The 13,695-nt window shown below is 33.6% G+C and overlaps 1 protein-coding gene across 1 annotated transcript in view; it reads right to left on the bottom strand.

Moving 5' to 3' along the window:
• The window catches only part of acvr2ba (activin A receptor type 2Ba), a 33,127-nt gene extending 19,514 nt beyond the window's left edge, over window positions 1-13,613 (bottom strand). Inside the window, exon 1 of the mRNA XM_052596503.1 lies at window positions 13,196-13,613. Coding sequence (XP_052452463.1) covers window positions 13,196-13,247 — 52 coding nt within the window. The 5' untranslated portion in view covers window positions 13,248-13,613. The remainder of the gene's footprint in view (window positions 1-13,195) is intronic.
• Window positions 13,614-13,695: the final 82 nt, after the last annotated feature.

Here is a 13,695-nt window from a genome sequence, read left to right as displayed (position 1 = left end):
TAATTTTTTCTACTTTAAATTTTTTCATTTAAATCAATGTGTTACATGCATTTTCTTTGTAATTATTTTTAAAACCGACCAGCAATTTCTAAACAAACAGTTTCCTTTAAAGTTATAAATAAAACCAAGGAAATATTGGTGCTTTTTATCAGTATAAAAGGCTACATGAAGACATTCAGTTTGAGGTTCACTTTAAAATGTCTTAATTAACATGCAAGTAACTAAAAAAGCTTATCTTCTAAAACCTCATCATCTCCATCTGAATCTTTAATCACTTCATCAGAATTACATATCAGAATAAATTATTTTACGGACAGATGCAGATTGTAGTCAAATACGTGTTTGGTTTCCAAAAGAGGCTGATGAGCTTTAATGAAGATAAAATTATTCACCGTTTCTCTGATGTCTCAGGTCATTTCTATGAGGACTTTAATCCTTTAATCCTCAAAAAAACATTTCACTCAAGAACCGTCGAATTTCATCTTCAGCGTGTGACTAATTATTTTGCTTGCAAACAAATGTTATAAAAATACACAAGAAGTGCTTTATTAAAAAAAAATAGATGCAAAAAAAAAAAAACAATATTTGTCTCTATTCCAAATATTAGTGAGTTTCCTACCTAGACAGCACTGTAAAGGTGTCTTCGTTAAAAGTTCTCGTTTTAGAAAACTGAACTGCATTGAATGTGTTTTCAACAACAGGAGGATGAAACCAACACACAGCAGATTTCTCTCTTATTTCTGAAAGATAAACTCCCAGGCAGTGCTGAAAATAAACGCCTGGCAGCAGTCGGATCCATAAATGAGCGTCTCGCAGTCATGAACCGCTGTGTATTCTGAACAGAACAACTCCATTATAGAGTTCAGGGAGCGGTGAACGGAGAGAAGTTACGCATTAAAGTATCATTTTTCATTCCCGCTGAGAGTTCTTTGGAAATTGCAACACTGAAACAAAAAGTGTCAAAATTCCTACAACATTTTAAGTTAGAAAAAAGAAGTTGATTTTCAATATCAATCATTGCAGTCAATCATAGCTTCAAAATTAAATCAGAACATATGTAACCGATAACGCATTGCTAGCTATGCACTAAACGATTTTAATGCACTTCAAAATCGATTAATGCACAGCTAACCATGCATTATCTCGCTTATACCATGACCATTTGCAATCACTGACAAACTGTTAATGATGTTTACAGCGTGATATTTTACCAGAAGAGATAATCGTTATAATCGCCAGCTTGTGAGATCGCCAATTCACGATAATAGCTATAAAAACATAATCATAATTTTAAGGTTTTTAATGACTTGATTGCATGAGTTTTACATATCAATTAGTTTAACATATGTAGTAGGGGTGCTCCGATCACGATCGGCCGATCGTTATGCGCATCTCGTCAGTAAAGCCGGTTTTCTAATCAGCGGTTAATTCCATCAGGTGCGTGATTTCACATAGAGTAGCTGTTAATACACAGAGCCGTTGTTAATATAGAAGATGCGCAAATCACGTTAATTTTCAGCGTTTTTTGACACATCTTCTCAGTTAACAACGGCTCTGTGTAGTAACAGCTGCTCTATGTGAAATCACGCACCTGATGGAAGTAACTGCTGATTAGAAAACCGGCTTTACTGACGAGATGCGCATTAACGATCGGCCGATCGTGATCGGAGCACCCCTAATATGTAGCGCAGTTTTTTTTTAATTACGCAAAAAAAAATTTTTTTATCGTAAATGCTAATTATATTCAATGTGTATCATTGAAATAGTTATGAACTGATTAGCCAAAAGGGAAAACCTAAATCACAAAGTAGACTAAAATAATCTCATTTACAGCATTCATGATCAAATGTTATATCAGCAGGAAAATAATCCTGAATAGATCGGTTACAGTCACACAAACAAACAAACACACAACGAGAGCCTTAATAACCTCAGTCCCTCACCGTTAAACAATATCTTCATTCATCAGAGCCACACAGAAGTTAATGAGCAGCGTCTGTCTTTGTGGTTTCCAGACGGATCACAGAGAGCAACACTGAATGACTCCATTAACACGTTCACAAAGATCCCATCTGATTCACATCACACTCTCCGGAGTTCCCTTCACCTTCTGACACAGACTATTCATGACACAGTGATATTACGAGGAAAAACGGATGTAAACAACACAAACCCTTAGCGAAGAGATCCACGATTTACATGATGTGGAAAACGCAGAAATTGACAAATATATATATATATATATAATATATCACTAAATTAAGTAAAAATAATAAACTGGTGTTTTTTTAAAAGGATGATTAATTTTTTATTAATAGTTTTTTCGTGCAGAACTTTGTTTGCCAAAAAAGAAAAACAAATTTAATGAATTTTCATAGTGTTTTTTTTAAGATAAATTATAAATATTTTGTGCCTTCATTTGATTACAGAAAATATAAAATATACAAAACAGAATTTCTTAAAAATAATTTAATAAAACAATTATACATATATAATTCGTAGGGCCTCTATTATTGTAAAGAAAATAAATGGCATTTCCATTATTTTCTGAATTCAATTAATTAGACATTGCGTTAATATTATTATTAAAACTTAATAAGTATTATTACTTAATATTATTGAATAATACATTTAAAAAATGTCATTAAACTTCATAAATGAATGTGTATAAATAATACACATTCATTTATATATATAAATATATAAATACAATTTTAAAATTAAACGATTTTTTTTTTATAATTTTAAGTGAATTTTGTTATACTTAATATTTCATTTTAAATACAATTTTAGTTTATTTTTTAGAAATAAAATGATAATAATTTGCTAACCCACAAAAATGCTAAATGCATAACATGTAGGAATTGTATTTCATGAAAATGTTCTGAAGAACCCGCAATTGAAAATCTGAATGAATGAAGGTTATGATGGAAGACGACAAGCTAAAACACCTTCATAAAACCATCTCCAAACGCTCTTTACTCCAAAAGGCATCCATTTGGAAACACACAGGTTTCTCTTTTGGTGACGCTCTGAATCTATTTATAGCCGCTGGCGAGAAACCCAACCACTACTCAACCGCAAGGAACAATAATCATCATAATCAGGCCAGTTCACACTAAAAACAAACCTGGAGAAAGTTCACGAGGAAGAGAATGAAACACAACTTTCTTCCCTTTAAACACAAGCATGATCAGGGTTTAGAGACGAGCCCAGACGGAGGATTTGTGAGGGAGTGTGTAAGTAGGTCAGGCGTTCTGTGATGTACATGCAGCTGCATGAGTCCAAACATCAGCCGACGGAGAACTTCAGCAGGATAGAAGCCAGATTAACTACTATACCAACCAACAAAACAGAACAAACTCATTTCTGGGCCTCAAAATAAATGCATAAGGCTTGTGTTTTAGAGTGATTTAGAGTTACGTCAAATGTAACAAAATGTAGTCATTGTAATAAGGAGAACAGGAATCATTTTAACTAGTAAAACGTTAGTTTATTGGTGAACTGTCCCTTTAATAAAAAGGTAGGCAGGGCTGGGCGATGGCCCCTAAATAGCCAAATTTTGGAAAAAAAAATGCAATATCCACTTTTTCCATCTCAAGTGTAACACACGAAATGCTACAGAAATTTCTAGATTGCCGATTGATTTTAAATACGCAACTGATTCTAAAAAATACGATGTTTGTTGATGATAACTAAGCAATGGATAAAACAAACACAATCCAAATTCTGATGATACTCAAAATTAATCTGGACGATATCTGACATATACATACGAAAAATCTTCAGATGTTACGAAACGTCAAGAAAACGCTTTAAACACGACAAATATTCTCAAAGGAATTGTATGTTTGCGCATTTACAAATGTTTAAAACAAACTGATTCTGAAAATACGATTTTTGTCGATGATAACCAAGCAATGGATAAAACAAACACAATCCAAATTCTGATGATACTCAATATGAATCTGGACGATATCTGACATATACATACGAAAAATCTTCAGATGTTACGAAACGTCAAGAAAACGCTTTAAACACGACAAAAATTCTCAAAGGAATTGTATGTTTGCGCATTTACAAATGTTTAAAACAAACTGATTCTGAAAATACGATTTTTGTCGATGATAACCAAGCAATGGATAAAACAAACACAATCCAAATTCTGATGATACTCAATATGAATCTGGACGATATCTGACATATGCATACGAAAAATCTCCAAACGTTAAGAAACTTTAAGAAAATACTTTAAACGTACTACAACAATTAAAAGGAATTGTACGTTTCCGCATTTTACAAAAGTCACAAAAAAAATGTAAAGCATAAAAATGTGTAATCTTGTAAAGCGTTACTTAAAAGTATAACTAAATATAATATTAATTTAAAACAAATGTTTAAAAACGTACTACAAAATTTTCAATAGAATTACGTTGATCATAATGGTAATATTCAATGCATAATTATATTGTGAAAGCCTTTTTTTTTTTTTTTTTTGAAAGACACACTAATGAATCATTCATAATAAGACCAGGAACGTTAATTAAACTCTTTGTTGTGATGCAAGTCAAGTCTAAACGCACATTAAGCCTGACTTTCATTAATTCTTCTGAGGCAATCTAAACCTCTGACTAACAATGACATCAAGTTCAGGCAAAATATCGAATTTTGTCACGCTAAAATAAATAAATGGCGGCTTGTCTCTGGAGGCTTGGAGAAAGACTTTCCCACGCACTGGTGGTCATTGACGGGCCTCCGCTCGGCAGGTGGTCACCGCTGGGTTTTACATGACAAAAGCGTGGCCTCCTTCACCCCGAGATCCACGTCACACACCGTCTCAGTCCTCTCAGCCTTTTCTCACACAGAGTCACCACAACAATGACTGCAAACCCCACTCCAGACTAATTATTCTGTTGACTTGAGCGATGCTTCGGGATACGACCTCCAACCAAAGAGACCCAAACAACGCATTTCACTCGACTGCATGACTGTACTGAAGTCAACTAAAAAAGTAAAAACAGAGATAGAACTAGCAAACTTCTGCAACTAAAAATTTATTATTTGAATTATTCATCTTGGTTAAATGTATAATTGTTTATCGTTATGAATGCACAACATTTTTAAAGTAAAAAATGCAACATTAACCAAATTAAAATGAAACTGAATGCTTCAAAAGTATTAATCAATGCATTAGTTAACATGAAATAACAAATGTTTTAAAATGTTTAGAAACAAATGTTTTTTAAAATGTGTTTAACTTGCGGATGGTTACTTTAAAAAAAGAAAAAGATTTACTTACTAAAATGTTTTAAATATTTTAAAACAAAAATTGTTAAATTGTTAATTTTTTTAAACATGTTTCAAAGCATAAAAATGTACAACCTTTTTGTAAATTGTTCATAAAAACAAAAATGTACAACCTAATTGTATTTTTTTTTACTTAAAAACTAAACATAATAAATATAAAATATGAAAAAAGATTAAAAACGAAAAATATTTAAAAAAAAATTTGTCTAAATGATGATCAAAGTATGAGCTATACTAAAAATGTTTATAAAATGTTTATAAGCATTAAAAACATGTTTTTAAAAAACTTTACAAATCTTGTAAATTGTTACTTTAAAATGTAAAAAAAATGTTTCAAACAAAAATGTGAGTTAAAATCTTCAATCTTTTAAATTATTACTAAAATATATATATATATTTTTTTTTTTTTTTTTTTTTAAACAACAAAATATTGAAAATGTGTTCTTTGTATTGATTCTTAGCAGGTGCTTCTTCAGAAATACTGAAACAATCATTAGCGAAACAGGGAAAATAATTCAGAAGAATCTTAACCAAAATCTTAACCCCTTCTATTTCCGATCTCTAGATATTAGTGTGTGTTCAGCAAGCTCTTCCAGCGTGAGATATTTTTACTCTTTTTCGTGGACGCTGGAGGCAGAAGTGAACAGCTGAGGGCCGCTGATGGATGTCTGGTGACAGCTGGACGTCAAGATGGAGACGGAGAGGTCATGAGAGGAGCCTGGGAGTCAGGATTATCCACACATTCCTCCATCTGGAGCGCAGAGGAAGCATCTGCCCCATCTCCATCTCAAAAACCCCGGAGCCGGAGCCCCAAATAATGACTCCTCACACCGAAGAAGAGACGTCTGCTCAAGGATCTGCTCTCTCAGGTGGAAACACCAACAGCTTTGAGTGATCACAGAGATCCAAACACAACGTAATGTGTTCACACACACACACACACACACACACACACACACACTGTAGGGCCGGGACGGCTCCAGCAGACGGGGCCCCGCCGACACAAACACAGACAGAAAGGGACATAAATACACAGACGGACACAAAAACACGCCCAAAGAGCTTGCTGATTCTCAGCAGCACAGAGCATGAGCCATCAATTGTCTGCTGAATGGAGCCCATCCCGTACGAGCCCCCTATTTCTGGGCTTTTCTCTAGGGGCCAGAAACAAACTTCTGCAACAAACATAGTTGGTCACAACAAGGCATACATTCAGCCGTCAGCTCAATGACAGAATAAAACCTGAAAATACCTCGAAACGCCAACACTCGCCATGAAAAAACTACATGCAATAAATAAAACAACTGACTTTAAACTTTCTGATTGAATTTTTATTGATTTACACCTTTCATTTTCTTCGCTTCTGAGCCAAATCCATCGATCACTGTGCAATAGAGCTGATTTCAGTCAGTTTAACTACTAGAGTATTATAAGTTAACTTTTAACAGATACATTACTGTTTATAAGTTTAGAGTTGGAAAGATTTATTAAAATTTTTTTAAAGAAGTCTCTTGCACACCAAGGATACTTGTATTTGATAAAAATACAGGAAAACTGTGAAATATTATTGCAACTTTAAATAGCTGTTTCCATTGTGAACATCTGTAAAAAAAATAATTTCTGATCAAATCTGTATTTCCAGCATCATTCCTCCAGTCTTCAGTGTCACGTGATCTTCAGAAATCATGATAATATGATGATTTACTGCTCGAGAAACATTTCTGATTATTATCAATGTTGAAAACACTTATGCTGCACAATATTTTTGTGGAAACTGTGATGCATTTATTTTTCAAGATTCCTGATGAACAGAAAATTAAAAAGAACAGCATTTATTTGAAACAAATCTTTTGAAACATTAGAAATGTCACTTTTGATCAATTTAATGCATCCTTGATGAATAAAAGCATTAAATTTCCTTAAAAATAATGATATGCATCTATGCGTGAGTGCATTTAAATATGCAGTCCTTCTCTCCAGGTAAATAGACTAAAAAATAAAGAAAAATGTGGATACTAGCGTACTGAATTATGCACCGTGGGATTTAGGGTTTAAGGATATTCATAAACTTAACAGATAATGCACCTGCAGAAATATTTCTACAGATGTTTTTCTTAAAATGTATTTAATATTATTCATATTTTCCTTAAGAATCAATGCAGAAAAAAAAAGAAAGTAATGCATGTGTGGGTCTGAAATGTGATTCAAGGCCATTAAAGCATGCTAATGTCTGAACTCGCATAAACTTATAATGAACTTTTTCTCACAGCATGTGACAAACCTTTAACGAATACATAGATCTACATGATATTCAGCAGAAAGTGCTGCAGAGTTCAAATGCACATATTTGCACACGTGCTCAAGGTGTATTGCAGGTTTATTCATTCAATATTTTGGCTAATTTGACCAATGCATTGGTACCCAACAATCAATGCTAAAATGCATGCAAATTCAGTGTTTCAACTGTCTGAGCTTAGTACTTGGGAATGGGAATTGCTTTTACTATAACACAGGTCTGCTGCACTGTAAACATACACAAACCAGCAATTTCCTGGAATATTTGAGCTAAACTAAACCCAGGCTCTCCAGCCCATAATGAAGGTTGATCATCTTTAAAGATCACATTCATATGAACTTCATGCACATACTTATAAATATACACAATATATGAAATACAACAAGATTGCCTTGCTTTATTTCAAAGAGTAGCTAAATAAAATAAAAACTAAACTAATTATAGTGCTGAAGAAAGCACATAAAAAACACGAACTTACTAAAAAAGCAGTAAATTGCTAATAAATATCTGCCAAAGTGGTTTACTACTGCTACCAAATTTGTGACAGTAACTTAAATGTGTAACGCTCAAAAAACTAAATAAAATTCCAGAGTAAAACAACAAATTTGCCCTCTTATGCTTAAAGTTGCATATAAATATATAACCCTAGACACCCAAAATAAATATAAAAAAGGACTGAAATACAGCAAGCTAGCTTTTCTTTTTGCAAAATAAAATAAATCCCTAAATAAAAGAAAACATGAAGCAGATAGATCATTCACTGCAAACCGCTGGCACAAGTCAAGCATTAATTTCTATTAATGCCAAAACTAGTTTTACAAAACTCATAACACTTAGTTTTAAATTCCAATTTAAAAAGATAAAGTCCTACAGAAAAAAATATCCCAATTCTGTTGTTTAAACTAGTCACAGGATGAGATTTGCTTGAAATCTTTTTCAAATCCAAGTTACAAGTTTTCGTAGATGTCTCAAACTGCTGTTCAATATAATTTTTGAAGTGAAAAAGAAGCTTTTAATAAATCTCCTTGTTATTGTTGGTACTGATCTCCTGTATCATTGAAACATGGCCCAAAATGACTTTGTCGTGAATTATGGGTAAAAATCCGGAAAGCCAAAGACTGTTCTCAACATGCATGTCTGTTTCATCACAAGTTGTGTTGTAACAGGTCTTTATACCGCACACAACATTTGCAATGAAAACTAATTTTCAATAACTGCTAATTTCCAATGTGATTTTTAATTTAATTCTCTCCTGATTGGAAAAATTGCATTCCATTGAAAATCTTAATCTTGATTGACCAATCAATATTTGGCCTTTTTTAAAATCACTACCACTGCCTGATGACCTGATGATGATTAACAAAAGTAAATTTGAGAATGCATGCATTGTTTAAATGCAATCCTTTAATTTTATTCAACTCTGTAAAAATTATGCATGGAATTTTTGAGAAATGCTACAAATTCAATGCAGTTTAACAAAAGTTCTGGCAGTGATTCCAGCGATTCAACAAACCTAAAAAGATTAGTTCTTAGCATCAAAACCCTAAAATAACTAACATAAAAATGACAAAACAATAGTAAAAATAGACCATAAATACATTAACAGACAGATATGCAATGGCACAGTTTATTCACACTGCAATTCATGCTGGTAACTCACAAACCCTTAACAAGAACTGGATGACTGGCTGTCAAAACAATAAAGCGTTCAAGAGACAATCATGTTTCTGGATGCAGATTCGTGAGAAGCTCAGCTTAAACATTACGGTGATTACTGACAGAATAACATGCATGTTTACATTAAAAATGATTATAAAGGCGCCAAATAATGCACTGTTATGACTTACAGATTATTAGAGTAGCCTACATTTTACAAGAAAATATTACTTCAGTCTTTCTACTCCAAGATGTTAAATTGAAATGTTAATTTCCATTTCTGTGTAATTCAAGTAAAACTTACTAGGCGCTTCTCAAATTACAGTTTAACAACAGAAAATCTTGATTTCTTATTCTTTGTAATTTAATAATGATTTGTGAAATGATGTGTGAAAATTCTACCAAAGCTCCTTTTTCAGAAATATATAATAAATAAAAAAATACAATGCATGTAAATCTATTTACCAGTTAATATGCCTGCCAAACAATTAATTAATTACCAGAAAAAAATAATTATATTAGGTCTATAATAAATTATAATTAAATTAATTATTAATCTTTGGATAAAAGAACCTGCTAAATCACTAAATGTAAACAATTCTTTTTAATCATTAAAATTTAATTAAACCATTCAAATGGACTACATAGAAATTAAAACAGAAAACAGATAACTTGGTAAAAATAAAAACAATAAAACTTTCATATGACTTTAACGTGTCATTTTTACTCCGCTTTTAATTAATTGCTGTTAAACGGTTTCAGGATTTCAATGAATTAGACATGCAGTTTTATTAAAATTTCATTTTACCGTTAAAACAGGGTCCAGAAAACTGGAGAAGAAAAAAAAAAGAACTTGGGAAAATTAAGAGATTTATAGTGCCCCATGAGCTGGAGGTTTAAACATCACTAAATGCAGAGTAAACACACAAGAAAAACACGTACTGTTGCTTTAAATCCCAGTTCTTGCTTCAAGCGACCCATCCCCCATTTCTCACAGACCCCCCACCCCACACACACACACACACTCTCTCTCTCTCTCTCTCTCTCTCTCTCTCTCTCTCTCTCTCTCACACACACACACACACACACACACGTCCAGTTCTACACCCATGCAGCACAGCTAGCATCCAAACCGCGGCTGTATTTCCCTCTGGATGATCCGCTCTACAGCGCTGATGGACTACTCGCCTATACAGTGGCCATTTCAGTCCAGAGAGGAATTCCAGTCCACCCTCCCCCCGTCCACACACACACACACACACACACACACACACACACACACAGATGTGCAAGGAAAGCAGACTCACACCCCAGCGTTCAAACACATCAGATACGAGCAGCAAACAGAGCATCAGGGTAATTTGTTTCCACCAATAGAAGGCTGTTTAATCGCCACACCGCCCTGCTTTTCTTTTTACGGCACCGTCGTGCGCTCCGCTGGGAATCTTGGAATGCTCTCCGAGAAGACTATTACACAACACACACACCACGGCCAAAACATCAGGCTTTACAAACCTAAAGCATTCAGGGACAGAAGCACATTCACCTTCAATTCGTTTGCATTGTGACGACTGAACGGTTTTCCCCAAATTCTTATGAATGTAATGCAAAAAATAAAAAAATTTAATGTGTCATGACACGTTTTACCTTGAATTCAGGAGAAATACTTTGCATAAGGGAAATTTGGGGCTTTTTTCCGCATTGTGACTATTTACATAACAATTAAACAACATTTTCTTTAATCTCCAATGTTTATGTGCATTAATTTTCTCAGGGACACAAATTGAAACTAGTATTTATATTTTGCATTAAGAAAATGAAGGGATATTCAGTTTGTTTTCCATTGTGACTATTTTCATGACTAAGTTTTCCAAAAAACGATAATAAAATGTATAAATATATTTAAACAGATAATGAAAATCATCCTATAAATCACACAATGCTATTTTTAATTAGTTAATTAAACAGAACAAAATCTCTACAGCATACTCTTCTATGCTAACTTCACAAATACTATCTAGTGGTCAAACAATACGTTTTTCATTGACAAAACTATTTTATACAATGCAGGATTTCTTAAATTTAATCACAACATGAATTGATTGAATTTTACACAACGTTAACTCAAAACGCAACATCTTAGTAAATACTGAAACTCTGAAAAACGTCTGGTGGTTTTGGATCTCATAAGATAATTTCCTTACAGCACTCAGATCAGATCTTATATTATATATAACTATATATATCCAACACACTCAACCTTCAGAAGAACACCAACTTTCTTCAGTCATGCCTGAAGCTGCTTTCAAACTAGATTTCCAACCACTTTTCACCGTGGCAAACAAACACTATGATGCCTAAACCAAAGTCCTTGAGGTTTTGGAGGAAAAACATCCCTGTCCTTCATATGAACCTGGTTAACCAAAAGAGGCTTGATGGGAACTCAAAGAGTCATTATATTCACAAAACAGAGCCTTCACACACTCCTCGAGACCGCTGAACATAAAGACATATACATCCCTCGTTACACTTTTGACCCAGAAGAGACACACAAAAATACATTTTAAAAATGCATCATTTTTTTTTTCAAAGTGGAGAAAACTTTGCAAATGTTTTAAGACCCTAAAAATAACCTTCTAAATAAATTAAAATGTGTACCCATTTAGGAAAAATTTGAACCATTTTGGAGCCAAAAATACTTGTGAAACTATCTGTGCAACAATAAACCACTATCGTAAAATATATCCAACTTTACCCAAAATCTCACGCTTTTGGGACTGATTTTTGTTGAATATGTATTTGTAACCTACAACATTCTTCAGTTGAAAATGAAAATTTATGCAAGTAAAATGTATGTATTTTGTTTAAAAAGTTTAAGTTCAATTCCATTAATTCCAATGGTGTTAACATTGTCAATTTAAAAAATATATATAATCTAAAAAAAATTCAAATAAAAATTCTCTTCAATATTGAAATATAGATATATTGTGCATTAGTTTTTTTTTTTTATGCGATTCATGTGTCAATTAAAATTTCTAAGAATTTCAATATTTTATTAATAAAAAAATGGCTAAATGCAAAAATTGCATGTGTACATTCATAACTTTAACTTTTCCCACATTGACTCATGAATGTTAAGTTCATAATCAGATACAATGGTTTAAGTTGGGGGAAAAAATTTAAAAATAAATAATTATCCGGGTCCAAATGGACCCTGAATGAGAATATAGTTTACAGGTGTTGAATGCATCATGAGGGATACATAAAATCATAATTATCCAACCCAACATGGCCATCCCTGATGCTAAAACACTGGGAACTCGGTCCTGAAACAGAAACACTCTCTCCATATCTCTGCCACTGTGATTAATATTTGCTCGGAGGTTATTTATTAAAGTGCACAGTGATATTAAATGTTATCCAGCATGATATTGAGCTGTATAGATCCACCCCTCCCCCAAACCCCTCCAACACAACAAAGCCACAGCAAACACACAGTACTGCATGCAGAAGACTGATCTACATCTATGCATGTGTGCTGCTTGGAGGAATACATCCTAAAAGACAATGCACACATCACTTTATAAGTGCACACTGTATAATACAGATGCACAAATCATTTAAACACAGATATAATCATGCATGGCTTGAAATATAAATGCAACTGTGAAAATTTAAAATCCTTGGATTGAAGGTTGGCTGTCCTTGTTATAGTTATGAATGAGCGCGAGCACTGATCGAGTTTTAATCATTCGCATCTACAAAACAGATATTTCAAATGCATTCATAATTATTCACCAAAAACAAACAAACATGATTTTTTTAATACAAACAATAAAAAGCGTAGTGAATCATTGCTTGTAGAAGACAAAAATAGTCTGAAAACATGAAACAAATCTTATCCAGGTCTTGTCTAAGGAATAAAAGAGCGCTTACCTGCACTGAAAGTTCCCAGAAGAAGTGTAAAAGTCAGCCAGGAAGCGAACATATTCCTCTAGTGACACAAAAGCACCCCGGTTTTTCTCCTTTTCAGTGTTTTCTGCTTTGCACACATTTAAAACGATCGGGGAAACGCACACACACATGTGCACACACACAAACACACATGCACGAGCCCGAGCGACCGTCGGCCTGATGTCCACCCACCGATCGGGCTTTAATCAAACTTTAACACATGCGCAAATCCATCAGGAAAAGCGCCTATTCCAACAGAAACGCCTTCCGGTGCGGAATAACCGGCGATTTCTTCTCAAATCCCGTTCGTGTGTGAAGATTTTCCCGTGCAAGAGCGAGAATGGATGAACAGGGTTCGATTCTGACATGCACGGAACTGAACTGAGTCCAAAATGGCTTCGGAGAGCGAAGCGCAGCCAGCAGGGAAAACAATTTTCCAATTCTACTAAGGCGAAGCCTCGGCTCATGAATATTAACTACAC

The sequence above is a fragment of the Carassius gibelio genome, chromosome B24 (assembly GCF_023724105.1).
Source record: "Carassius gibelio isolate Cgi1373 ecotype wild population from Czech Republic chromosome B24, carGib1.2-hapl.c, whole genome shotgun sequence".
Classification (NCBI taxonomy): Eukaryota; Metazoa; Chordata; class Actinopteri; order Cypriniformes; family Cyprinidae; genus Carassius; species Carassius gibelio.
This window is presented reverse-complemented; position numbering and strand designations above follow the sequence as displayed.